General features: G+C 41.0%; 1 protein-coding gene across 3 annotated transcripts in view; it reads left to right on the plus strand.

Annotated features, from left to right (window-relative positions):
* Positions 1 to 2,825: 2,825 nt before the first annotated feature.
* Positions 2,826 to 27,976, plus strand: part of plekhg5b (pleckstrin homology domain containing, family G (with RhoGef domain) member 5b) — an 88,836-nt gene continuing 63,685 nt past the window's right edge. The window contains exons 1-2 of one of the 3 annotated variants that reach the window (XM_037771837.1): positions 2,826 to 3,555; positions 25,712 to 25,788. In XM_037771837.1, coding sequence (XP_037627765.1) covers positions 3,474 to 3,555; positions 25,712 to 25,788 — 159 coding nt within the window. In that variant the 5' untranslated portion in view covers positions 2,826 to 3,473. Of the gene's footprint in view, positions 3,556 to 14,095; positions 14,874 to 25,711; positions 25,789 to 27,976 lie in introns of those variants that run through there. The other 2 variants (XM_037771836.1, XM_037771835.1) reach the window with 2 other exon arrangements.

Below are 27,976 nucleotides of genomic sequence, written 5' to 3' on the forward strand. Positions count from 1 at the left end.
AAAAAATCGTGCCTCCGGTGCTCCTAATGGCATCTGCAAGATTTCACAGACCGGAGGAAAACAACCAATCAGAGCCGAGCTGGAGTCTTGCCGTCCCTGAGCAGCCGTCAATCACTAATGTCTACTTCTCACATCAAATGTTTTCAGAAACATCTTAATAGTGTAATGTTTAGCTGTGAAATGAGAAAGCTTGTGACCCGGCCGCCATGTTGAGATCAGTTCAGGAAATACCAAGCACCGCCCACCAGCCGGAGCAAACTTTCTCATTTGACAGCTAAACAGTACACTACAAGATGTTTCTGAAAACATTTGAGGCAAGAAATAGGCATTACAGTAACAGAATATTGATTCATATTTGATCATCGCCTCCTAGTTTGATCGGAGTTTGCGAATGATTGACAGCTGCCTCTGTTTAATGAACAGCCAATAGGAACGCTCTCTCTCTCTGAAATGACCTGTGATTGCCCTAAGTCTCCCGTCACGGGCTAAATTTTTTAAAGCCTTGAAAACAGCCATGAGAATGTGCAGGAGTCTAGTTTTCTCTCAGAGAACTTGAATTACAATATGCTGAAAGGTTATTATGGAATTTTTGCCAAATGATGCCAAAAACATTCAGCCTACTGAAGCTTTAAGGAGGAATCTTTCACATGACATTTCCTGTGAATCTGAAGCCCATTTAGTCAGTATTGTCCTTTAATGCCAGTGAAAGGGTTTACAGAAATGGCTCTATTTTTTATTGCTGACTAACTCTGTATTAACTGCTGTACGTCTGATATTGTGTTATTAAAGTGACAACAAAGGTGGTACTGCACTTATAGGTCATTCAATACATTTTCCAATGAGTTTACATGTTCTTATGTAGGCCTTTGTGAGATATAAAAGCTAGAATTTAAGGACTATTTTGGTTCTTGCTGCTCACTAATGGACCTCTAGGGGGCAGCAAATGTACATTGAGATTTTGCTCCAAACAGCAGAGAAGAAAAAGTCTCAAGGGCAGTAATAAAAACTGTAAAGACACTGGTCTATAATACTGAATAACTTCAATGTTTTTTTTATTTTTATTTATTTTTTTAAAAAGCACATCAAGACTAATTCAAGAAATCACAAACCTCATCAGAACGATTGTAACTGTACGTAGACTGATCTTTAAAATGATCTGACTGAGAATGGAAGGAGTGCTCAGTCGTAAATCCACTCACACACACAGCGAAGAATTGCTAATTTGTTAAGTGGGCTGTTTTAACAACCCCTCTCTGCCCCCTCGCTTCTCTTTGTTCGCCGTTCCCCGCCTCTTTATTGAGGGTGGGAGCACACAAACACAACACAGCCACATTTTGGCTGCGTCATTGTTTTGGCTTGGTCAGGTCAGATGTTTTCCCTTCGACCTCATGCAGACCAAAGAGAGATCCCACTGTAGAGGTGAACGCTAGACGGCCAACGTCAATCAGTGTTTCCCAAAGCTCAAGACGACGTCCTCAAATGTCTTGTTTTGTCCGCAGCTCAAAGATATTCAGTTTACTGTCATAGAGGAGTAAAGAAGTCAAAAAAATTTCACATTAAACAGCTGGAATCTGGAGAATTTACTTTTTTCTTTCACCTCAGCTGTGCTCACACTGTGCTGTCTCTTCCTGTCAAACAAGTGATATGTACCTCACCTCCTCCACTGCTGCAGAGCTCCATTTAACCCTCACTATGAACCATCAGTCATCAATGTCCTTATAGCTGCTCCTCCATCAAACACCAATCAAGACCAACGTTGGCAGAGAGACTCAGAAACCGAGACAGAAACAAACAACAGAGACAACAAGAGATTCACTCGTTTTAAAGTAAAACGTTGTTGGTGGAAGATGACATGCCACTAAATCCATCTGAGAAGTTAGAGGGAGGTCAGAGACCCTACTCACTGTCATGAGGACTTTCTAGTCGATGGTTGTTTTGCCCGGCCTGGCTCTCTGTCCCCGTCCCCAGCTCCTGCTCACATCCTCAGGCCATGCACTCTCCTCTCCCTCCCCAGACGTTTCAAAAGTTGCTTAAAGGGTCATTTAATTGCTGTTTTGTAATTTCTTTTCCCCATGTTGTCCATGTATCTGTTTTTATGTTTTTTTATTTTTTCCCACTCACAATGTTGTTTGGTTACAATTACCCAGAAGTCTTTATAGATATTTAAATCAATATCCTCCTCACAAACACTAACCATACACTTCCACGCAACACACACACACACACACACACACAAACACACACACACACACACACACACACACACACACACACACACACACACACACACACACACACACACACACACACACACACAAAACACACACACACACACGCATGCACGCACACACACACACACACACACACACACTTGTCTTTTTTTTAATATATTTACTGTATTATTTCTTTATATTAATCTTTTCTCTAGGTGGAGGCTTCAGATAAGCCCACTGGGTTTTTTGCCTCTTCCTGCACTTTCTATTATTCATTTTTTTTTTTTTGTTATGTTGTATAGTCTTAAATTGTGCAAAAATAAATAAACATAAACATAAACAAGTACCTCAAAGTTGTTCTTCAGTAAATGTACTTAGTTACTTTCCAGCACTTAATAATGATAAGTCATTTTGTCTAATATGTTGTGTCTTTTTGACTATTTTCAGATATAACTTGGTTGACAGACACCTTTGGGTTAAAATCACTGAATAACTGAATGGACTCTGGTGTGTGTGTGTGTGTGTGTGTGCTGTTTGAGAGGACGTGTTGTTGTGCGTCTCTCTGGCGCCTCCAGCGGCCACAGCGCGCCACTAGAGAGAGAGAGAAACTGCATAGCGAGTCTTTTGTGGATCCAGGTTGTCTGAATGAATGGAGAGCCGATGGTTGATCAGAGAGGACGGCGAGGCGAAGCAGCGGACGAAACGTGCTCAACTTCAACAACACGTCGTGTAAAGTTGACAGAAGGAAGTCCATCAGTGGATTTGCTTCTTTAAAGACCCCGGAGAAGGTTTTTTTTCTCCTCGTATTCCCATTATTCTTACACCGACCGAGCTTCACTTCACCAGCAGACACCGGAGGACGTCGAGGACATTTCTTTTTCACATGTGTGCAGCTGGTAGCAACAGGTTATATTTACAGCATAGCACGGACTGGTTGTGTAGACCTGGGTTAACTTTTTCAGTGGATGCTTTTTTTGCCACTCTTCTTTCTTTTCACCGTGCATTCAACCGAGATGTGAGTTGCGGCTTTGTGTTCGCCACCGACCACAGATCTGAACCAGCAGAGGAGGAGGAGGAGAGGAGGGCGACCACAGACAGAAATGGGGAGCAAATGAGAATAATGCCATAGAGGGAGAGAAGACTGCTAATTAAACATCTCTGGGTGATTAGCATTGAGACAGACAGACAGACCTGAGAGGAGCTGGTGTTGGTGTTGCTGCAGGGGATTTTTTTTGATCCAAGAAGGACTTGCATGCATAGATGGTGCCAAACAAGTGGATCATGAATTCAGTTCTGCATAAATCACCACCAAGGAGCTGGCTCGGTCTCAGATTACGACTCAGTAAGTAAAAAAAAAAAAAAAAATCATGATTATTGATCACACCTTTCCATATTAATTCCAAGCTGTTGGATAAATCAGCATGTTGAAATGAGTCACCTGAGTGCTTCATTCTGTAAGAAACACCTTGTGTACTTCACTCTGTGCACTTCAAGTAGTCAGATAGGAAGGGGGATGTCTTTTTTTCTATTTTTTTTTAACAATATTTTTTATTGAATTTTACATATAAACATATATACACATACAGACAGACTCACAATATTCAACATTTGATTATACAATGAATTGTTTAGTCAGAATTTCCACAGTAATCAAAGAAAGAGAGAGGTGGATGTCTTTGATCCTCAGGCTGCAGATCTTTGTTTAATGCCCCCCCATCATCAAAGTTAATGGCTGGATTTGGCAAGTGACCTGAGCAATTATCCCAGCTGGAGGCATTGGGTGTTTTAGTCAGAGGACAGTACACTCTGATCTGAAGTTCCCCTCAAGATGATGAAGGGTTTTGCTGCAGAACTCAGATGATAGATATTAGCTCTTGTAAATCTCCAACCAACACTATTTATTGTATCCATCCCCCCAGGCTTGCCATCTGTGCTTTTCTTTCTCTCTCTCCCAGCTCATAATTCACATCAAAGTGATTTTTTGTAATATTTAGACTTCCCTTGTGCTGTACCTAACAATTATTTCCCCAAGTAGGCATGTTTTTAAAAAGTTTGTTTTGTCCAAAAACCTAAAGAGAATGGGTTTACAATAGATAGATGGATAGATGGATAGATAGATAGATAGATAGATAGATAGATAGATAGATAGATAGATAGATAGATAGATAGATAGATAGATGGATGGATAGATAGACAGATAGATAGATAGTAACTTTATTGATCCCGAGGGAAATTCAAGTTTCCAGCATCACAGTTCCATAGTGCAAAACATGTTAGTAAAAAGGCAGTAAAAAAGTTAGTAGTGCAAAGTACAAAAAAATATAGCAGATATGAAAATACAAGGAGATGAAGAAAACTGTTAAAACTGAATATAGTGCAGGGTAACAGCTGTGATACATGACTTGACTATTAAAAAGTGCAGAAGAGACTGTTAAAAATGAGTATAGTGCAGTATGAGTAACTCCAGTAGCTTAGTATATGAAAGTGCACTGTAAGCATTATTATCTGTTAGGATAGGAAACTATTATAACTAATACATCTTCACCTTCAAGTTGGAACCTGCACATTTTTTTGGCATTTTTGCTTTTAAAAATGACCTAAAAGATGTGCAAATGCTGATGATGTTGTTGTTGCAGTTTAATAATCTTCAAGTCCTCAATTCTCTTTCAGCTCTACCCCCAGCAAGCTCAAGTTTTTAGCTCTTTGTATGCTTCACATGTGTGATGTATGCGTCCCCGACAGTTCATGGGTTCATACAGTAAGCACGGAGTTAAAGTTTAGCAACCTTAATTGGTTGAGTCTGGAACCCTTCAGTGTTCCAAGCCACCGGAGTCTTAAGCCTGTCTTAAACACACTAGTCTAATCTGGGACCAGATGTCTTGTCTGGTCTCCGTCCACCACCGAAAAAACAAAAACACAGACTACAAACCTCAGCTCTTTCTGTTTTGATGAACTATTAGGATGTTAAAGTGTCGGTCGTCATAAAAGAGGACATCTGTAGAAAGGCTATGTGAAGCTCTGGCTTAAATTAGTGATTTGTATGAATGTGGTTTGGTTAGTTTAGCTCATAGCCCAACACTTTATTTGATGCTGTTTTTGTTGGAATATTACTGGTGTCATCTATTGTTGTTGGTTAATGCCACTGTCAAGTAGCTGTTCCGGAGCTTTCGATCATATCACATGAGCTTCATCAGCAGATGGAGTTTGCCCTGCTGCCGGCATGAAATTGTAGATGTGTCTTAGCGCTTAAGGATTTCTCGTCCATGTTGGCTTTAAAGCTGAGGTTCAAGGTTTACTCTTGACCTTGGAAACAGCAGTTAAGAAAAAGTCTCACGGCAAGACCCATTTAGCAGCTGTTCTGGAACTTTTAATCGGATCACATGATCTTCTTCAGCATATAGCCAAGTTTACCAAGTTGAGAAAATGGTCTCACCAACACAAGGTCCATTTAGTAGCTGCTCTGGCATGAGCTTCATCAGCTGATAAAGTTTGCCAGAAAGTGCACAGAAAAAAATGGACATGTGAACACGTATAATTCCATGACAGCTGGACAAAATCCCATCTGCTGATGAAGGTCATGCTTTATATTGGAAAGCTCCAGAACAGCTACTACTACTAAGTTGACCTTGTGGTGAGATAGTTTTCTGTAACAGAATTTTGGAGGTTTTAATTTGAAAAAGCTGAAGAGCTCTGAGGGAACATTTGGAGTGTTTAGTCTCACCGCTTCATCATTCAAGCCTGACTAGACTGGTGTAATCTGGGTGCATATGCCATGTTTGCGTGTGGTTTTCGCCTGGCTCGTGGCTTGTTACGGTTCAAACTTCCTTTTTCAAACTGTCTCTCCATTGTCCCGGCAGTAATTTCCTTTTCTCTTTTCCACTTTTTGCATTTCTGCCTTTTCCTGATGGCGCTCCGGGGTCACAGTTTTTTTGCTCTGCTTTTTGTTTTTCTCCCTTTCTCTCCAACTGCTCAGGAATAATTATCCCAGCTTCATGTGCAACGTTTGCAACTCGTCTTAATATGTTTTGCACGACGACCTTTACTTGTTTTTATGGAGGCCCTGTGCTGTGTTTGATGTTTCAAACACGGCAGGGTCTGTAATAACTTTCTCATGTCTCTAGTGGTCATTTTGTTCTCTTCGTCTTTAATAAATTGCTTAGAGACTGCAGGTTGCACTACAGTAAATACTGGTCTACCTTGCTATGCAGCTTGTTTTTTCTCTCTGGTTGAATGTGATATGTGTTAATGGGGAAACAAATCAAGCACTGATACAATGACTCTCTGATCCTCTTCCTTGGGTCTGACAGATCATTTCCTTCCTTGCATCTCTTCATTTCTGTTCTGTACTTCCTGTATGTGGATTTCACTACAAAAGGTCATGTCCTTTTCATTTCATCTACAACCACCAGACACACCATATCTGTCCATTTTGAGTATTGAAACTTTTTATTTGAACACTGGTGTTCTACTTCCATGTTACCTTCTGGTCCACTATCTTTTAGTCCTTAATGTATTTTCTGATATGAATTTAAATTATTCTTTATGAAAACTTAAGCATAATGCCTGTGTTGTAGTACCTAGTACTAGGGCTGTGTATTGGCAAGAATCTGGCGATATGTATCATGATACATGATAACACAACAAGTGGAATCTGCATTTGCATTTATCACAGTCCCTGTGACATCCAACATCATAGCACTACTTTGAGAGGACACGTACACTGAGAGGGCACATCTCTTTGCAAATGAAATAAAGTATTGACTGAGTTAATCTTTGCATGTAAACTATTAATTAAAAAGCAATAGTTTTTATAAGAATCAATACAGTATCGCAAAACATAATATTGCGATATTTGATATTTTCAATATTTTCTTACACCCCTATCTAGTACTATACTGGAGAGTAAAATAGGGCTGAAACAGTCAATTTTTCACCAACAATTTCTTTCTTTATTATTGATTAATTGTTTATGACATAAAAGTGAATGTGAAGATTTGATGATCTCCTTTGTCTTTCTAAAGTAGTGAACAGAATAGTATCTTTTGGGTTTTGAAATGTTGGTCATAAAACAAGTGATGCGAAGACATCAGCTCACCTTTTGAGAAATTATGGGAATTTTCACCATTTTTATCATAATTTATAGACCAAACAATTAAAGGGATAGTTTTGGTGTTTCTCAGTGGGGTTGTATGAGGTACTTATCCATAGTCAGTGTATTACCTACAGTAGATGACGGTCGGCACGCCCCCTAGCTTGGAGAAGCAGACAGGAATACCAGCACAAATGCAAAGCAATGTAATGCTATGGACGGGGCCGACAGCAAAACATATTTCTAGACACCTAAAGGAAAAGCTCATCTAAAAAAAACAATATCAGTTTAAATGTACGCTATATTTAGAATATTTTCACTGCTTTACCTTGCTGTCAGACAGCCCTTTCCGACAGGGAACTGAAGCCATATCCATCTATGCTCTCTATTCCTGTCTGCTTCTCCAAACTGGGGGCGTGCCGACCGTCATCTACTGTAGGTAATACACTGACTATGGAGAAGTACCTCATACAACCCCACTTCAAAACACCCAAACCATCTCTTTAATGGATTAATTGAGAATTTAACAACTACATTTTCTCATGGGTCCAAAGGTGTTCTGTCAACCGCATGAGGTGTTGTTGTTGAATCAATCTCTGTGAAAATGTGATGTTTTAATCTAAGGCCCAGATACAGTTAATTCCTTTTTAAATTCACCAAATCTAGCAAATATATAAGTTTTTTGCTGATTTCATTAGTGCAGTATTGGCACATGAATATTTGTCAGGCCATAGAAAAGGGCTGCAACTACTCCCAAAACTATTACTACTACTACTATTTCCCAAAATGTCGAACTATTCCTTTAATGTGGCTTGCCTCACTAGTATCACAATACACAGATATAACAGGTGTTGTGGCCTTCTACATGTCACCACAATATCTGTTTTGCAGTTTTTAGTCACAGATGAAGTCATTGTCATAAAACGTGCTCACAGCTGGAGGCTGGTTTTCCCCCCTTCTCCCACGTATCTTTTCCCATCATCCCTTTCTCTCTCACAAAGGACACTTGGAAATAGCTGATAGTATACAGAAGCCCAGACTATTCTACTACTCTTAACTTTTCGGCTCTTATTACCCTCATTTGCATCACTTTGTTTAGCTGTTATTCTCATTTTTTTTGTTGGACGTTGCTTCACAACAGTAGACATGTTTCATGGGTTCAAATTTCATATGTTGCACTGCTTTTTTTTTGCCCCGAGGGCTATTAGCCTGTTCTCTGTCCTCGTCCTACTCTGCTGTTTTGCATCATCGGACAGAGAACAAACTGTTGGGCTGTGCTTTGCATTTTCATTTAGTTTGCATACATAATCACTTTAACCTTGTACAGGCTTACACTGTACAGTATCATTGGTCAGTGTTTATCTTTCCATTTTTTTGGATCAAAGTCTAACTGATATGATCACATTGACTGTCTTTGTGTTGTAAATAGACCAACAGTGAGCTGCTCCTCTTCATACTGTGCAGCAGATAATTAGAGGGGCTATGTTAGGGTCACACACCTTCTTTAACTTAAGAAACACAACGGCAAATGTTTATCTCTGAATGCGTTCTTCACTCCTAACCTCCACCCTGGCTAAATGGCTGTTTATGCGTATTGCAGCCCTCCACATGACAATAACTGTACTTTTAGGGAATAAGTGTTTTTGATTCCTGTTGACTCTCTTATTGGCCTCTCCACGGCAGCCCCCACTGCAATTTTAACCAGATTGTTTCAATTATGGGATTATTCATATCAACAAGTTGAAGAGTGGTTGTTTGTCCCTGCTGGTTTAAGGATGGACAGTTAAATTACATGATGCCTCTCATAGTAATTTACTTGGTGGGGATGGTCCTGAACACCCATCTCTTGCAGCAAGTTTCTGATGGTTGATGTATCAGTGTTTATGTTATCAATAAAAGAAAATATTAGACTATAATCTGTTGATAAAATGATTAAATCCACCTGCTTTTTTGAGGTTGTATTTTAAATTTAGGTACCCAATCCCTTCTTGGATTTAGCTGTACGAAATCTTGCTAGTTGTAGCGTGCCATTAAGCTGCTTTTATACAGTGTCAGTCAGTCCACCACTTTGTTCAGACTGAAATATGTCAACATTTGGAGAGATTTTCATGAAATTTGTTACACATATTCATGTTTCCCCCTCAGGATAAACTGTAATAACTTCGGGGATTCCTTCATTTTCATCTACCTCCATCATCTGGTCAAAATTTCGAACTTGTCCAAAGTTAACGCGATGATAACGCAGTAACGCAACTTACGATTTTTAGGTTGTAGCAGGCCATATTTTAGAGCTCATTTTCATTTGAAACTTAAGGAATCCATTGTTCCAACCATGTCATACTAGCTCGTCGCGAAGGGGGATAAATAACACTTTCAAACCTATGCTAAATTTTGACGAGGAAAAACTGGCATGGCCATTTTATACCTCATATACCTCATCAGCGAGCCATTATTTTCATTATGGATTCATCTTTTCACAGTCAGAATATCCTGAAGCCCAAGGAGATATCTTCAAATGTCTTGTTTTGTTTGACCAACAGTGCAAAGCTCAGCCAAAAATAGCAAATTGTCACATTGGAGAAGCGTTAGCATACTTATTTCTTTTGGCCTTTTTTGCTTGAAAAGTTTCTTTAAATGAATATTAGATTATCAAAATAGATGCAGATACATTTTGTGTCGACCACTTTACTTAATCGTTTCAGCTTCACATTGACCTGCTACACATCAGCATGTTAACATTGTCGTTGTGTTATGAGCATGCTGACGTTAGCATTTAGCTCAAAACAAAGTACAGCCTCACAGACCTGCTAGCAAGGCTGTAGACTCTTACTGTGCGTTCCACAGAAATTACCAAAGAAATGGCCTGTGTTGAACAATAAAATATAATAAATATAATAAGCATTTTCAGTCCAAAATGGCGGCAGTGGCTGTTAAAAATACACCGGAGTTTCGCCTCTTGCTTCTATACTCTTTGCCTATACTACCATACTTTTTAGTAGGCCAGAAAAAGATATAGTATGTCCCAATACATAGTATGTCAAATGCAGAATGCCAAAAATACCAGGATACTACATTCGGTCGCATTTTGCAGTATGCAGGCCAGCATGCTTTTCTGGCTATTCCACAAGCCTGTGCTCAGTGGATATATGAGCAAGAGGGTCAAAGTTAAAGGCTGCACACTGCATGCACCAGTACGTACTTTGTAAGGGTGGCTGCATATGTACTAAAAGTAAAAAGAGAATGTATGCGATTTGGAACGTAGCTTCTGTCTCGTTAGCAGCAAGATGGTAGTTCTGTAGATGAATAGATGATGAGGCACAGGCCGTACTTATTACTCTCTGTATCTGAGATGGAGATAGAAACAGTCTGGGCTGGAAGAGTGTCTCTTTGATGGAACTGAAATGCATCTTTTGCAATATTCTCTTTCACACCGAGAAGTCTGAAACTTCTTCCTAGTTTTGGTTTCGCCGGTGAAGGGTTAACCTCAGCCCGTTTGATGGGCCACCTTGCTAAATATAACCCCAAACCTCCTCCACATGGGCACGCACAAGCCTTCAACTACACTCCCTCTGTCAACACTCTTGGCTCACACACTTTTTTCTCCCCCACAGCGCGCACACACACACACACACACACACACACACACACACACATATACTCCAACAGGCTCATTTACAGTCTTGTCGTACTGCACCAGCTCACACACTCATTTCTTTACACACCATTAATACTTTAGTGAGTGTGTGATTCTACTGAGAAGCCAGTTCATTCAGACTCGGCACACGACTGCATGCCATTTCTGTCTGACACTAAATCAAATTAGAAGTAGTTGAGCCAACTTGCTTGTTTTTGTTCTAGTGATGCCCAGCGTAGGAAATCATCTGTAATAAAAAAACTCCATTTTTTAGCTCAAATATTTTAGGTGTGTTTACTGGCAAACCTTCGGGAAATATGTTCATTCACTTTCTTGCCAAGCGTTAGATGACAAGTTTGATACTACTGTCTAGCCATGCTAGATGTTTCCCTCACTTCCAATCTCTATGCTAAGCTAAACTAACAGTCTTCTGGCTGTAGCTTCATATTTAACAGACAGAAATGAGAGTGGTGTCAATCTTCTCATCAAACTCTCGGCATAATAAGTGAATATGAGTGTATTTCCCAAAATGTCGAACTATTTCTTTAATGTCTTGGAGCCTTTTTGTAAGATAATAATACTGACTACATACTGAGCAGCTCCTCCCATCATCTTTATAGCACTAGAAGACGCTGCCACAGTGAATGTGTATCTGAGCCAGTGTCATTACCCGGTGTCAGTAGAAAAGAGGTTAAGGGCTGGGCTTGTGTTCAGGGTTGTACTGCTGAGAGATGCATGCTTGAAATCTGGTATTGAGATGATGTTTGCCCTAAGCTGCTGGATGCCACATTTGGAAAAAGTTAACACTGTGTTATCTGATCTAAGTTATCTAAGCCAAAAGCATCTGTGCATGATGCTAAATCTTCAGTTTTTTTATCTTTAGTTTTTAGGGGGATAAGAATGTCCCTGTGATTAGAAACGATTTGTAACACCTAGACATTTAAAGGGGCGCTTCACCGATTTTAAACATGGATGTCAGTTTAGTCTTCATGAGGAGTACTACTTGTATATGTCTTCAGTGGCTCTGGAGGAGCTTTCAAAAGTTGGAAAAAGTTATTCAGATAATGTCACAGTGATGGAATCTCAGGAGGTGTGTATTATAGAGTGCTACAGGGATGACTTTTTTTCCCCTAGGTTAACGCGGAAGTTAGCAGGTTCCTTCGACAAAAAGCCAATGGGATTTTTTCATTAGGTTTTGGGATTATTGCAGAAAATAAGCTCTGTGGCAAACAAACGCTTATGATACTTACACGTTTTGCTCCGTACAATAATCTCCACAAATGAACATCACTGTTATGATTTTTGACTTCTGCACCTCCTCATGGCTCTGTTTTCAGGCTTTAAAAAAATCTAGCCCGTGACGGGAGACTTTGACCAATCACAGGTCATTTCAGAGAGAGAGAGCGTTCATATTGGCTGTGCTCCGGTCATGTGAACGGTTCTTGGTGTCCCTTCAAGAGATTTCAACATGGTTGCCGAGTCACAAACTTTCTCATTTTACAGCTAAACCGTGCACTACAAGATGATTCTGAAAACATTTGAGGCGAGAAATAGGTTTTAACGTGACATAATATTGATTCATATTTGATCAGCGCTGCCTAGTTTGACCGTTTGGTCGGAGTTCGCGAGTGATTGACAGCCGGCTCTCATAGACGGCAGATGGACAGCATATCCCAGATCAGCTCTGACTGCTTGTTTTCCTCCAGTCTGTGAAATCCTCCAGATGCCGTAAGAGCACTGGAGGACACAGAGGCACATGATTTTTTCAGGTTACCTGTTTCATGTACTACTGTCAGGATATAGCGACCGTTTTATAAAAATAACTTTTTTTAATCATATTTGTTCCAATCTCGTATACTTCAGCTTTAAGAGGGGAGAAAACATTCAAACTTGACAGCTATTCAGAACTCTGCAATATAAGTATTGGTGGTGGGAAATGTAGATTCACGAACATCCTCCTGGTTGTGATTATCAGAATTTTGATCTCTAACAGATGACTGTACCTAAACCATGTCAGAAAAGGCACCCTGGGCCAGCAGCACACAGCTGCCAGATATGAGTTGGTGTTTTTATTGTAAAGAGTCCATTCCTAATAAGATTCTTTTTCATAAGCTAAATATTTTTTGTGTGAGATCAGATCAAAATGAATGTCAGTGCTATGATGGAGGCAGGTACTTTCTGGCCTTTCCTTTTTTATTAAAAGGTCTTCTGATGGATGATGATGAAAGCGAGGCTGTCTAATACCTCCTCTGCTTCCCTCTTTGTTTCTGCAGTAGGTGGAAATTGGCCCTTGTGTTTGCAGCCCAGTTCTCATGCTGCACGACTGCTCTCTTCATTAAAAGGGAAGCCGCGTGCTCAAAGCTGCTTCAGATTATTACCATATGTCTGCAAAGCCCAGAGCTGAGCAGCAAACCGGCTCCCATCCTACCCTCTAATTTCTTATCCCAAAATTGGACATGTGGGTCGTTGTGTGTGACAACGTCCCTCCCTTCCCCCGGCCGGTGCAGCACATTCTCACAGTATTTCTTCTCCCTTTTTAGATGCATAATAGCAGTGCATCAGCCTTTTAAGCAACACTGGGGAAAATATTATGCCTCCACTTGAGATATCTAACTGCATGTTGTTTTAACCCCTTTTTCAAAGATATTAGAGAAGTGGAAACGCTTTGTCTCAGTTACAGCAAGAATCCGCTATTTTTCATCTCCAAGAGGCCAATGCGTGCATTGTACCTCCACAGAAATAACTGAGCTCAGTCACCACAGAGCTGGTGCATTCATAAAAAGGAATAAATCTTTCAGGAGACATAAAGGGCGCGGGCACTAATTAATGCAGAAAAATGTCAGTCTTTTACGGGTTTGCGCAAAACATAAAGCAAGTCCATTCTGGATGTAGGAGGAGGTTTAAAAGAGATCTTTGTGTCACCCAGTCCAAAAGCCATTGGCCCAGATTTCCCGTCCCAGCATGCAACTCACCTCTGCATGAATACAACACTTGTCTGATGGAGTGGGCAGAAAGCCCCCCTATCGCCAGGAGATCCTACACAGGGCTTTAACATGAGCAGCTTGCCTCACACTCACAGTTTTGTACAGTTTGAGGAACTTTGCCATGGATAAAGTAGAGGCTCAGGGAAGGCAAGAGGACATTTTACTTGATGGTGGAGATAAGTTTGCAACACCTTTTAGCAGCTGGGCGTCTGTAATTTAGCTCTCTTAAATGGATTAGAAAAGGGCAGCATTTGGTGCTTGGCTTTCAAGTGGATGATTAGTGGAGAAACATCTACAGAATCAACAGGAAGAGGCTTTTGGCATTAATGTGGAGGGACGTGAATTAGAAAGAAGAGGGCTTAGTTATATCACCTACTTAAAAACTTGCCTGTTAAAGCTTGGATGGCAGCGGTAAAGCTTCTTCCAGGTTTAGAATCAATAATATGGTCCCCTGGAGATGTAATGGATTGTACTTGAGGGGAGTCTGTTTGAGCGCTTGGACCGGCCTTGAAGCAGAATCAGATTTGGGCAGGAGGTTCAAAGCAAAGTGTTTTGTGGCTCATAGCTGGATGAGGTAATTGTGCAGGTGGGGATGAACATGAACATATTGGCAGTTGGCAGAGTTTAAAGTTCGTCTGGTGATTTTTATGTTATAAAGATGGTTGATGAGAAGGGTGTATTGATTGTCTGCAGAAGTTCAGGTTATTATGTTTTTTTGAGGGGGGTCAAAGGCTGGTTAGACACTGTGGGATGAGTTGAGCTTTTGGGTAATGACTTAAATAGTTAAGAGTATATATTAATTACCATATAGCTGGTTGAAGAACTCATAATGTTCCTGTACTGGAAGAAGCGTGGAGCATATGAGCTCGAGGCAATGCCGCCTTCTCTCACTCAAATGGGAATAGAGCGCTACTCCTGGTCTTCATCCCTGGACGTCATCCATGATCTGTGTGGTAAGCTGGGGTACTTCTGGGAGGATCACCTGACTGAGTGGTAGATTTGTGTTTGTGTGTGTGTGTTTTCTCACAATGAAACAGGAGGCTTGGCAGTGGATTGGATTGCGTTTGTCTATCCTTTTTTATTTTGGTTATTAGTGAAGTAAAAAAGTAAAATTCGTTATATATATATATATCAGATGGTATGTCATGCTGGAATTTCCACCTTTTAGAATTTTTTCTGTAATTAGAAATAGTTTGTTTTAGGGATGCACCGATACCGTATGTATTTATTTGTTACATTTCGTTATACAAAGATATGAAAGTGATGTTTAAGTCAAGCTTGATGTTGCCTTACACATAAAAGAATGAACCCAGTCACTTCCACACAGTGAGGCAAACATCTCTTTAATTAAACACTGGTATCGGATCGGTACTCGGTATCGGCCGATACCCAAAGCCCAGGTATCGCTATTGGGACTGAAAAAGTTGGATCGGTGCATCCCTAGTTCGTTTATCTTCAGTGCAGAACATACTTTTACATTTAAAGTACTCATTAATATATTCAGATATTTGTCCTCATTTTAAATATTACTAATTGGTGATTGGATGTACATCAGTGATGTGCGGGTCAGGGTTTTTTAATTCCATGCACCCACCCTAGCCATTATGAGAGCCATGAACCCTTCCAAATAAGTTGATTTGACTGACCTGACTTTTCCACTATTGGTTGACATTTTTGGCTTTTAATGAAATATCAAGACTATTAGATTGGATGGATTGTCATGAAATTTGGGTACAGAAATTCATGTTCTTCTTCTCCTCAGGATAAATTGTAATAACTTTGGTAAGTCGCTGACTTTTCATCTAGTGCCTTCATCAAGTCAAAACTTCAGTTTGTCCAATACTTTGGTTTATCACCAAATACCTGCATGACTAATGGCATTCCCATCATCCTCTGCTGTACCTTGTGTTTAGTGCTAATTGGATAATGCTAGCATGCTCATACATTAAACTAAGATACCTGCTAAACATGGTTCAGTTTGACCTCTAATATCATGTTTGAAATCTCTCCATTGATAACATTATCATTCCATTATTCAGCATAACGGAAAAAGAAATGGAAACCTTGTGTGTAGTTCAGACCCGGCTGCTCTACTAAGTCTCATCCTTATTCATCTCACATGATGTGAGACACGGATCAGACACGACTTCACATTGTTATATGTAACTTTTCTGCAAACAGATGATCTAGTTCACTTGCACTTTTGAAGCTAAGGATTTAAGCACCATCATGGAAAGGTTTCTTTTTTTTCCATTGCTCTGTTCTTCCGTGGAAAGCACTCAGTGACCTGGCATGAAGACGGCCTCACATGAGAGAGACGAGAGGGAAAGAGCGGATGAGACCAGCTCCACAGATGAAATATTTACCACCGAAGAAGTGCATAGCTGAACTGAAATGCTTCCCTGTCTCCTCTCAGTGCTTTTTTTTTTGACGTGGCACAGGGGCACTTGCTTTCCGCTGTGCCGCCCGATTTATGCCATTAGTGAAGGGGAAGTGATAACACTGGGCTGGGGAGGAATGTTCCTCATCCTCTCCTCTCTGCCAGCCAGCCTCCTGGAAATCCGGCTACTTTCTGGTCAGCTTAAGGACGGTGCCTGCTGAGGCAGACCTGTTTGGCACAGACCGAAAAGAGGAATGCCACAGAGGGAACAGTGAGGCTTTGATCCTTACCTTTTCACCATCTCTGTAATTAAGCCTCAAGCTTCTACTGAAAACATTTCCCATCTCTGTTGAGGGCACTCGAACCCTGGAGCTTCTCAGCTGAAAGATACTTCTCCTTAGTCCAAAACACAACAGAGTCAGTCCTCAGAATCAGTCCCAAAAACTCACTTCTCTTGCCTTATTGTAAGAGTCACAACTGCATTCCCAGTCTTTTAAAACTGTAAAACTGCAGGTACAAATTTAAAATTTGTATTTATTTCCTTTAGTGCTGTGCATTGGCAAAAATCTGGCAATATGTGTATCATGATACAGTTTGATACATGTGTATCAAAGCTGAATACTTTGGGGGTTCGGACTGTCGGTCGGACAAAATAATGATACATTATGTGAATTATGGGTTCACCATATGCTACAGGTGTCTTCCCTTGATTTAGAGCTTTTCGAGAAATAAATCATCACCTTAATTGGGATTATGAGATCATACCTCTGCCTTCCACTACTAAGTGACAGGAGGACTATCTTCAGAAGTGGCCTTGGATAGCTGTAACTAACAAAGTTAGCTTGTATCAACTAAAATTTCTTAAGCTTGTTTTAATCACAGACCTTATTTCAAACATCTAACTAAAACTCATTGACTTCGAGACTCATTCCACTACTCTATAAGGGCTCACCAGCAACTACAAATCTGCGTGTTGCATTGTGCTTTGTTCTCAATGAAGATGTAGAATTAAAGCAGGAGACTGGATGTTGACTGGTTGTAGGTTGATATTTTTGTAGGTGACTGCTCTTAAAAGCACACGAGGAAAGCTTTTGTTGAACTGTCCGTCATGAACAAAATGAGGTTGTTTGGTGAGTCCTTGATTCAACCAGTCCAAATGATCCTCAGTGTACAAGAACACACTGGCATTCCTCAGGTCATACTCACCCACGGGTTCCAGTAACTGCAAAACATGCTTCAATTTTTCTTGGAATTTAGCACTAATATAAAGCCCATAAAAAGAATAGTCTGACACAAAAGGTTACGTTATTATATAATAATCAGCCTGACCAATTACTGTACTTTTTTGGCATTAATGCCCGTAAAAATTCAAGATATGCAGTAATCCCCTCATGACCCCTCTTAAATATGGTGACAGGGTATTGAGTTCTGCCTTAATGTAACAGTCATGTAGACAGCCGATATGCACAGAGAGACTTGGGGAAAGCTGTATTTTTTTTTACACTAAATAATTCCAAAATGAGTCAGCAGAATAAATCGGTTATTATTTGTTTTCTTCCATCTTGTCAATTTGCTCCTCCACCCCTCTCTGGAACAGTTTACACTTGTTGTTCTGTGGTTTTCAGTTTTATACATGGGGACCTCGGGTTTGTTCAGATGTGGTGGAGGAGGGTGAAAGATGCAGGGAGGGGGTAGGAGTGTGTGTGATGCACATGTGTGTGATTTAATCACTATGGGGGTAAAACAACATTAGGCAGGAGGGCTGCGTCCTGCCCCCGCTGCCACCGAAGCCTCAGCATTAGAAACAGCTGCAAACCTGCTCACTGGGCCCAGACTCATTCACCTGTAGAGGAATACTACGGGGTTTCTGTAGTAAAGGCGGGGGTTGTTATTCACTGAGCTAAAGCCTTTTTAGGTGTCAGTATTCACCAAGTGTGATTTGTTGGATATAAATAGGTTTTTGTGTAACACATGAACGGACTTTTCCAAACAGCTAGGAATAAGTAAACACAAGCTTTTGTGTTGTTTGAAAGTCTTTCCTCATTTTTTTCACAATGGACTGAACAAACTGTTGACACCGTCTCCCTACCTGCTGTCTACATCCATGTTTGACAGCCTTTCTGTCTTTCCAAGAGTTTGATGAGAAGATTGATACCACTCTCAAATGTCCATTCTATATGGAGCTACAGCCACGAGAGAGTTAGTTTAGCATAAAGAGTATGTTTTGGCTAGAAGTCACTGCTCTTTGTCCAAGAAACAGTCTGTCCATAACCCCGCTTAAAAACGTCTTTTACCCTTGGACAGAGCCAGGCTAGCTGTTTCCCCCTATTTCCAGTCTTTATGCTAAGCTAAGCTAACAGCCTCCTGGCTCCAGCTTTCATATTGACCGCACAAATATGAGATTGGTATCAATTTTTCTCATCTATTTTAATCTTTTTTTTAATGTAAACATTTCTATTTCCTTATTTAAATAAAGTTCAATAGTATAATAATAATAATAGTATTAATATATAGTATTATAAGTATACTTAATTATTATTCATTAATTGTTTCACCTCTAATTAAAACCATTATATTCCACCCAAAATGCTGTAAATCATCTTTAGAAGTAAATATACAGTATATACAGTATAACAATAATAATAATGATATCTATATCCTTATATGTATATATTCTTTCTAATTCATATTTACATAATTTTTGTAAAAAAAAATAATTTGGGAGACAGAAGATATAGAGGACTTGTGGTATATTAAATGTATTAATCTTGAAATTAGATTTTTGTTGTTGTTGCACGTATTTGACAATGACTTGTGCACGGAACATTTTTTATACATCAAGAAATTTCAAAACAAGTTACACAGAAGTATTTTTCCCCTCCTTCTTGCTCAGACCTATTGATCTGTCCATCTATTATTAACTAGACTCTCCATCCCTACCTGTCTTTCTTGCCCGCAGAGCTGCCTTATCTTCTATGTATGCTCATTCCATATTTATGTATTGTATCTCTGTGTCTGCTACCTCACCATGTGTTGCTGATATGGCTATCGCTTTGCCAGGTTTCCCAGTCCGTATGCCATCCCGCCTGCCTGCCATCTGTGATCGTCTCTCAGGAGTCTTTTCATAATGATCTCCTGGCAGGGAGCTGCATGTTGCATTACATATGGGGTGGAGGGATGGAGGGGTGGAAGGGCTCTCGAACACATGATGTGAAAATGAGGAGATGGAGTCGAAGCCAGAGCACACGAATGAATAAGTTCACCCCCTGACTTCATGTGCCATGATGAGATCTCACCAAATAGAAGGCAGAGCGAAGCATTCTTAACATTCCTCATAAAAACGTGTGCTCGGCTCGGCCTCTCCCCGCCTAAATATGGCATTCTGTTGAGGCTCAGAGGGAGGCGGAGGTGTGAGAGGAGATGAAGAGTATGACGGGCGTGTTGTCGTGATGAAAGACCTGGTTGAACTTTTTTGGGAGTTTGATATTGGAGTAATTCACTGCTTGGACAAAAAAGTGTGCAGATCTTTAGCCTACATCCAAATGTACAGGTGCAATCCACTGCTCACTAAGCTCCTGTGAAGCTTCCCAGTATAGTATACTGGATGTATGCAGTTTACAATGATAACGACGACAGAGTTGCCACTCAAAATCCAAAGCAGTATTTGTAACAATGGTTCTTTGACTTTAGACAACAGCAGGCCTCTCATTTTTAATTGGCGACAGTCAATTTTGTTGGCTGAAATCACAACTGTTGCTGGCAGATTGTATCAGATGTAGCTAGGAAGCTAATTCAGCTCAATGGGTGGGTTGAAAACTCTTTCCCTGGCTGACTTTTTTATGTTTCCAGCAAACTCGTATGAAGGGTATGTACCTACATGATATCAAAGTTAAATCAGTGCTGCGTAGTAATGCAAAAAGACTGAGGTTAAAAGTTGTTTCTCAGCAGAGCAGTGCGAAAATGCGGTGCGGGAATGCAAAAAATCCGTGTGCGAATTTTCTGCATGACATCTATGCACACCAGCTACGGTGAAAATTATCCATGTTGCCGTGTTCCATTTCCGTGAATGAGGCCCAATGAGTTTCCTTCTAAATAGTGCCGTGTCCACTCTACACAACAAAAACCTATCCAGACAGAGAATGTCTAAGGGGCTAATGTTAGCTACACAATACAAAAACTAATTGGACCTAGTTGGAGCTGTTGTGTCTAGCCAGTTCCACGACCAACATATAGCGTTTGTAAGTGCATCTCAGCTACATTACCATCTTCATTGTATCCCAGCTGCTGGGCGATCTAAAGCCATATATTGTCAGTTTTTTTGTTTTGTTGATGTAGTTGTGTTTGTCATATTTTATTGGGTGTTGAGAAGGCGATGGCCCATTGCTACTCCGAAACACCAATAGTCCGAAAAATGGCCCATTGGATCGAGAAAAAAAAAAGCCCATTTGCCGACGGTCCCCGAAAACAAACGTCTATTGATCTGAAAATGCACGCTCTCTGTACAACAAACGGAAGCACATGGCTAATTATTATGCAGAATGGCGGCGATCAGTTGGAACAAAGGATTTCATCGGTCAAACATATATTTTCTGCTGGAAATCCCCTGAAATCGAGTTCCGTCGGAATATTTTCCTGCACGAATGTTCCGCAGGGGTGTTCATGGATTCACGAGAACCCACAAAATCAGTTTTTATAAATTTCCGTGCATACTTTTCAGACTAAAATCCATGCTTGGTGTGAAACGGCTTTAAAGCTGCATGTCCCAGACAAACATCTAAGACTAAGAATGCTTTTATATTACCCTCGTAGCTAGTACACACAGACAAAGATTTGACAGTAAAGAAGGAACTTCATTAAAAGATAATGCAAGAACCCTGACAAATTCCCACAACCACATTCATAGTTGCATTTTGGTTACAAAACAAAGAAGTGGAGATTGACAAGTTGGAATACTTAGGACATCGTGTGTGTTCGAGTGTGCATCATTTCGAACTTGCTTCTGCTGCTCTGGCTTATTTATGGGTGCCTAATGGGTCTTTGCCCCCAGGCGATGTCTCTCTGTGGCGAGCAAGCCAGCAGAGAGCTGCGTAGATGGGATGCTCCACTGTCTCTTTAGTGTGCAAGCTCATTGTCTGCTGTCACGTGTGTTCGTGTATAGTGTGAGTGTGTGTGCTTGTGTTTGCTTTTGGCTTAATCAGCAGTGCTGAGTTCAGGAATTCCAGTTCATCAGAGATAGAAAGAGGGAGAGTCAGCAAGATATGAGCAAGTAGGAGAGAAGACGGAGCTTCAGCAGATAATAGATTGATTTTATAATACAACGTGATGATGGTCAAGCAGTAAAGAGAGGACTAAGAGTTTAAGGGGCTAAGGAGAGGCTTGCGTTTAGGGCAGCGGGACATGGAGAGAATTTGTAGTTATGGCTCAGTTAGTTTTTTTTAAATCAAGTTTGAATGAAGAAGTAACATGTCATGTAACCCATGTAGCCACGTTCATTTGTATTGCCTCCGCTGCCTCTTTTGCATGACTTCCTTACATTGTTACTGTAAGGAAGATGCATTTTACAAATCCACAATCTCTCCATCTAAAGCTGGGCATACACTGTACGATTTTAGAAATGTTGTTATGTAATTCCTACTCATACTGTACGAGTAGATCGTTTGCGATGTAAAGCCAAAGCTCACGATTTATGTGCTCACACTGTACGGTCCGATCGTCAGCCACGACCTGAGTGCTCACACTGTACGTGTAAAATAGAAAAAAACACAGCCCGTGGGCCCCATGGGACGTTCTGGCTGTTGACAGTTGTCAATAAAGATTTGTTTGAAAGCTCCAAGGCAAGTCAAGTTTGTTTGCTAGCAGAGGTTTGTACGGGTCACAATGCTAACCAGACAGAAACGTACTGCCTTGATCATCTGTGCCATCCTGTCTGCTGAACCGTATAAAAAAAATACAAGAGGTACCTGTGTATATAGAATCTAAGGCGACTAGGAAGACGTGGACAGTATAGCTTGTCCATTTTGCAGAGAGAATTGGAGGTAAGCTAGCTAAGTTTTACTAGCTATATCTATTGTACAATGTTATCTTGATAGCTATGCTCTGATCACTGTAAAAAAAGTAGAAAAAAGGCACTGGCGGGGAATCGGCTCATGGCTCTGCCCCAACTATTCGAGAGCCTGTGGACGGCCGACCAAAATTTCTGACATGTCCGAATGTCTGACAGCCTGTCAGTCACATCATATCTACACATGTCTACCAAATGTGGTCGCAATAGCACAAATCGTTCAGGAGACATTACATTTTTTGTAATATAAGCCCTGCCAATAGCTTTGGAGTTAACTTTGAGGGCCAGCTAAAGCAAAACTGTTTGGAACATCAACAATCCAAAAAAGTAACTTTTTCTGTCTCAGTCCAGATATGTTCTATACCAAATGTGGTGACGATTGCTCAAAATGTGTAGGAGGAGGAGCAAAAAATCTGATTTGGACATAATTGAAAATGGTGGACATTCAATCTAGACACAAATGGGCGTGGCTTATATGGATAGCTCCGTCTGGACCCACAGATGGCAGGAAAACGTTTTGTTTCTGAGAGTTACGGTTCAAAAGTTAAAAGGCCAAAACGTAAAGTTCATTGTTATAGCGCCACTATCTGGTCAAATTGCACCACACTCAACGTTGCACTCCCTTGAGTCCCGAGCAATACACTCGCCAAGTTTGAAGTCGATCAGATGAACGGTTCTTGAGATATGCAAAGGACACATGGAAAGACCGACAGAGATTCCTCGCTTTATAGTTGGATATATCTAACTTGTTAGCAAACAGCTGTTTATTTACACATCCAGCAGATGCAGAGCAACATTAGCATTTCATTGTCTCTGTCCAGCCGATGACTGTAAGTGGTCTGTGAAGTCTCGCTGCGGTTAAGGAGAAGTTCTGCCTCTTTGGGAAACACTCCATAAAAGCTGGAGGCTTGTAAACCCTGAGGGAGCTGTTAGCTTGAGGCCTGCTGGCCACAGTCAGAGCTGAGAGCGCGTCTCGGCGTGTTCCCAGCACAGACATGGGAGAGACTTTCCTTTCTCTTTTCCCGGAAGCTGGTGGAAGTTCGACAAAATACACTCTGCCTCGGTGGAATTGTTGAAAGGTTTTCAAAGAGGCTTTTTTTAGCCACGCTAGTGTAGGTCGGTTGGTCGGTCCACTACTTTTGGAGACTGAAATATCTCAACAACTATCAGATGGATTGGCATGAAATTTGGTACACACATTCATGGTCCACTGAGGATGAAGCCTGCTGACTTTGGTGATCTCCTGACTTTTTCTTCTAGTGCCACTAGCATGTCAAAGCTATCACTTATTCTGTGAAATATCTCAACATCAATTTAATGGGTTAGCACAAAACTTTGATGATAAATCCTCCAGGCTTTTCCTTTAGCGCCACCTCCAGCAGGTTGACATTTGGGGCTTTTAGGGAAATGCCTCGACAACTCTTATCTTTGATGATCGCTTTAATGTTTCATAGACGACCATCATCAGCTCTAAATTAGGGCTGTCAAGGGTGACAATAAAGCGCTAACACAAATTTGTGTTAACGCCACAAAATTCTTTAATGCAGTAACGAAATTTGTGATTTTTAGGTTGTAGCGGGCTCAGCTATTAAGCCAGAGTGAAGATACTGGTATCATCACTCTAGCATCAAACTAGAAAAACCTAAGGAATCCATTGGTAACAACAATATCATACTAGCTTGTCGCAAAATAATGTTCCAAACTTATTTTAAATTTTGGTGAGGAAAAACTGGCATGGTCATTTTCAAAGGGATCCCTTAACATCTGACCTCAAGATAGGTAAATGAAAATGGGTTTATGCTAAACGCAGTACCTGTGAGGGTTTCTGGACAATATTTGTCATTGTTTTGTGTTGTTAATTTATTTCCAATAATAAATATATACATACATTTGCATTAAGCAAGCATATTTGCCCACTCCCATGATGATAAGAGTATTAAATACTTGACAAATCTCCCTTTAAGGTACATTTTGAACAGATAAAAAATGTGTGATTAATTTGCGATTAATCTGAACTATAGACAATCATGCGATTAATCGCGATTGAATATTTTAATCGATTGACAGTCCTAGTGTAAATTTGTTCAATACTTCATTTCATGACAAATACCAAATGACATTCCCATCACCTGTGAGCATGTTAGCATTTATCTCAGTGCAGCTTCTGGCGTGGCAGTAGACTCTCACTCTTGTTTTTACTCCCATTGAGCAAATTCACTGCAGACAGGTTGACCCTTCCGTTCCCAGTGGGGAAGCCACTGGCTCTGTGGTATGCACCAATTACACTGTTTTTCCCTCTTCCCCACAAGCACCCTTGACCTGTGAGTGTAGCTGTAGCCAAGTGGATGACTCAAGGTAACTTGTTTCCGTACGCCAGCTCAGGCCCAGAGAAGGCCCTTCGGCTGTTTTACCGTTTCTTTCACGGTGACAAATTACCGTTTGAAGTCGGGCCTCAAAAGTTCAGCCACTAAGTGACTTCATTTTCTAACAGCGGCCCTGTCTATATTACTGATGATTCAGTAATGATATATCATTTGTGGCCTGGCCAAATAGGGAGAGGGGACATTACAATGAACAGGTTATCTGAGCTTGCTAGAAAGGTTTTTGCTACAAAGTCCTGTCATGCCTAGAAACTGGAGTACCTTTACCGTCCGTCCCAACCCCCCCTCCAGCTCTTTCTGCTCCCCTTCCTACTTTCTCCTTCCTGCACGTGTATTCTCTGTTTTTCTCATTAGGCAGACAGATAAATATCGCTGCTCTGTTATGATATCTTTATCGTGTGTGTACATGTAGAAGATGAAGACGTAAACACTGCCTTTTATCATACTCTCAATGCATCGTTGGCCAACTGGCCAAGTCGATTTCAGGGGGTTTATTTGACAATGGTGATTTGTTATTGTGGAGTGGAGTACAGCGAGCTTACCCGCGATGAGTGCACTTTTCGTACAGAAACCAGAATGGGGCTTCCTCTCATTCGCCCCCATTTTCTTCCAGTCTCTTTGGTCGTTACTCATTTCCCTCTGATCTCCTCCCAACAACACACCCCACCCTCTTCCCTTTGTTTACCTTTCCTTCAAGACATCTTTTTAACCCGACTTCTCTTTTTTCATTTTATGACATGGCTCCTTGGTCTCTATTACTGCGTGAGAGTGTTTCTCGCGTCTCATAGTCACTCTCTCACTCCATCCTTATATAAACACAGGCAAGCGACTTCAGTCTTAGTGTTTACAATGTGTTTTTCCGGCTTTACCAAGAAAGGTGTGTTAATGGACGTGAAGCTGGCTGGGTGGCTGGTTTGGTGTTTTAGTGCTAAAGAGAGATGTTCAACTGACGTGTGTGTTCTCTTTCAGATGACAAGCCCGTCCAGGAGGAGGACTGGGTGGTGTGCCAGCACCCTGAGTGTCCTGAGCGCCGGAGGGCCTCTAAGGTAAGACCTTAAACCCTTTAACGCCCGTCAGGTCAACTAAAAGAAGGACTGAGATTTCAGTTAGCAGGTCTGTCCTCAGAGTGTTCTCATGTCCTGGATAATAAGAGGTGCTGGCAGGCAAATTTGTATGCTTCTGTGCTGGCGACAGCCGTGGCTGGAGGTATTATGTTTTCGGGTTGTCTGTCTGTCCATTTTTCCGCACATCCCTACATCTGTCTGCGCCATTTTCGTGAATGCGATATCTCAGAAACGCCTTTTTTTCAAATTTGTCACAAAACGTCCACTTGGACTCAAAGATGAACTGACTAGATTTTAATGGTCAAAGGTCAAGTTCACTGTGACCTCACAAAATACGATTTTGGCCATAACTCAAGAAGAGTGGTATTAATCTTCTCATCTAACTCTGCCAGAAAGCGGATAAGCATATTTTATCTTGTGACAAATCAACCAAGTCACATAGACCCAAACTATTGAATTTTAAGACCGTTGTGAAAGCTCGGTTTTAATTTTCATTGTAGTAGTTGCGGTAACAAAAGCATTATTTGTAATTATCGTTGGGCATTTTCTGTCTTAATTAGACAGTGGATAGTAGAAAAATGAGAGTAAATGAGGTTAGAGAGAGAAAGATGGGGAACTGCATGTAAGAAGGGTGCCTGACCAAACTTGAACCGAGGATATGGGATTAGAAACTGTTTTCCCTTGTTTCAGCAAATGCCCAATATTACACCTGTTTAAGTGACAAAGCCATCTAGCGGCCATAGGAATTATGAGTTTTCTCCGTTGGAAGGAAAGGGTAAATAGTGCGATGTTCTTATAGAGCCACAAGGTCTGCAGAGACGGGAGGTCGGGCTGGTTGAATGGGTTAACAAAACGCCCGTTTCCTGTTTCCTACCATGACCATAATTGTTCCCTACTCTTAACCAAGTGGTTATTATCTTAACCATGATGACAAACGTCACCTGACCTTAACCAAGTAATTATTTTAACCCAAACCATGATCTATCCTTATCTTAACCTAGTCGTTTTTGTGCCTAAAACTAACCAAACTTAAATCTAAAAATGCTTTTTTTTTTGCAACAGGGATTTGTTATGGTTTTGGGAGGCACTGACAAATGATGTGGTCCGGCCAATAGAGACATCAGAGGGCAATTACGGTCATCGTAGTCATTTGTAGGATGCACATGTCCAGTGCCTTAAACCCTCCAGCCTCCAGGTCGCCTCAAACAGTGTGTTTTACTGTCACTTCAACAGGAACTAAAAATGGCACGAATGAAGATGCACATACCCTGACATTGTCCCCATAAATCCTGTTGGTCCCCCCCAAGCTTTTGACCCTCGTCAGTTGTACCCAGAAGTTATTGCGTCTCTCTCGTGTTGTATTGCGACACAGTGAAGGTGAAGCAGAGCGGAGAAGCTCCTTTTTCTTCTTTTAGGTGTTAAAAGGGGCGTGAGTGTCGGGGCTCTGTGTCTGGCCACTAGACTGTGAAATGAATTATTCCTTTGAAGCCACTGGTTTCTGAAAACGGGAGTCTGGCCAGAAGAGAAACCGACATAGTGTCTGGTCTGTCAGTCGGCCTCTGGGCTGTTTTGGTTTGTCGACTCCCTCCTGCCACTAGAGCTGAGCATTAGACAGATTTTCCCATTGAATCAAGAAGTTGTCTCCTCCTGTCCTTTTAGTGGAAACAATGGAAAGGGAAAATGACAGAGAGAAAAGTACATTCAGACAGCACGTGGAGAGAGAGAGTTATATATAGTTTTTCTCCATGGCAACTGAGAATAATAAAGTGGGGGAAGAAGAGAGAGCCAGAGAGCTTAACCTGAACTATCCTTTCCCTGCTCCTCACATTATTGAGTCTCCCAGCCCCACTTTTCCTGAAAGCCTTTCTGGCCCCTCTCACATGACAAGGTCCCTCCTTTTTTCTGCGGATTTGTTTTGAATGAGGCAGAGGGTGAACTTACGTCCTATATAACTTTAAAGTATGTGTATGCATTTGTGTTTATCTGACCTGCTGTGGTACAGGGGGGAGTCAGTATGGGACAAAGCATGTCTGACGCCACCTGTCTCCTGGGTCAGGGTCAAGGTTGATGTTATTATGTAAGGAGATTAGGGAAGGACTGGTAGCCCAGTGTGGACTTGGATGGACGGAGAGAAGGAGGTGGACGGGTTGACAGCAGATACGATGATACT

The sequence above is a fragment of the Sebastes umbrosus genome, chromosome 6 (assembly GCF_015220745.1).
Source record: "Sebastes umbrosus isolate fSebUmb1 chromosome 6, fSebUmb1.pri, whole genome shotgun sequence".
In the NCBI taxonomy this organism is placed as follows: Eukaryota; Metazoa; Chordata; class Actinopteri; order Perciformes; family Sebastidae; genus Sebastes; species Sebastes umbrosus.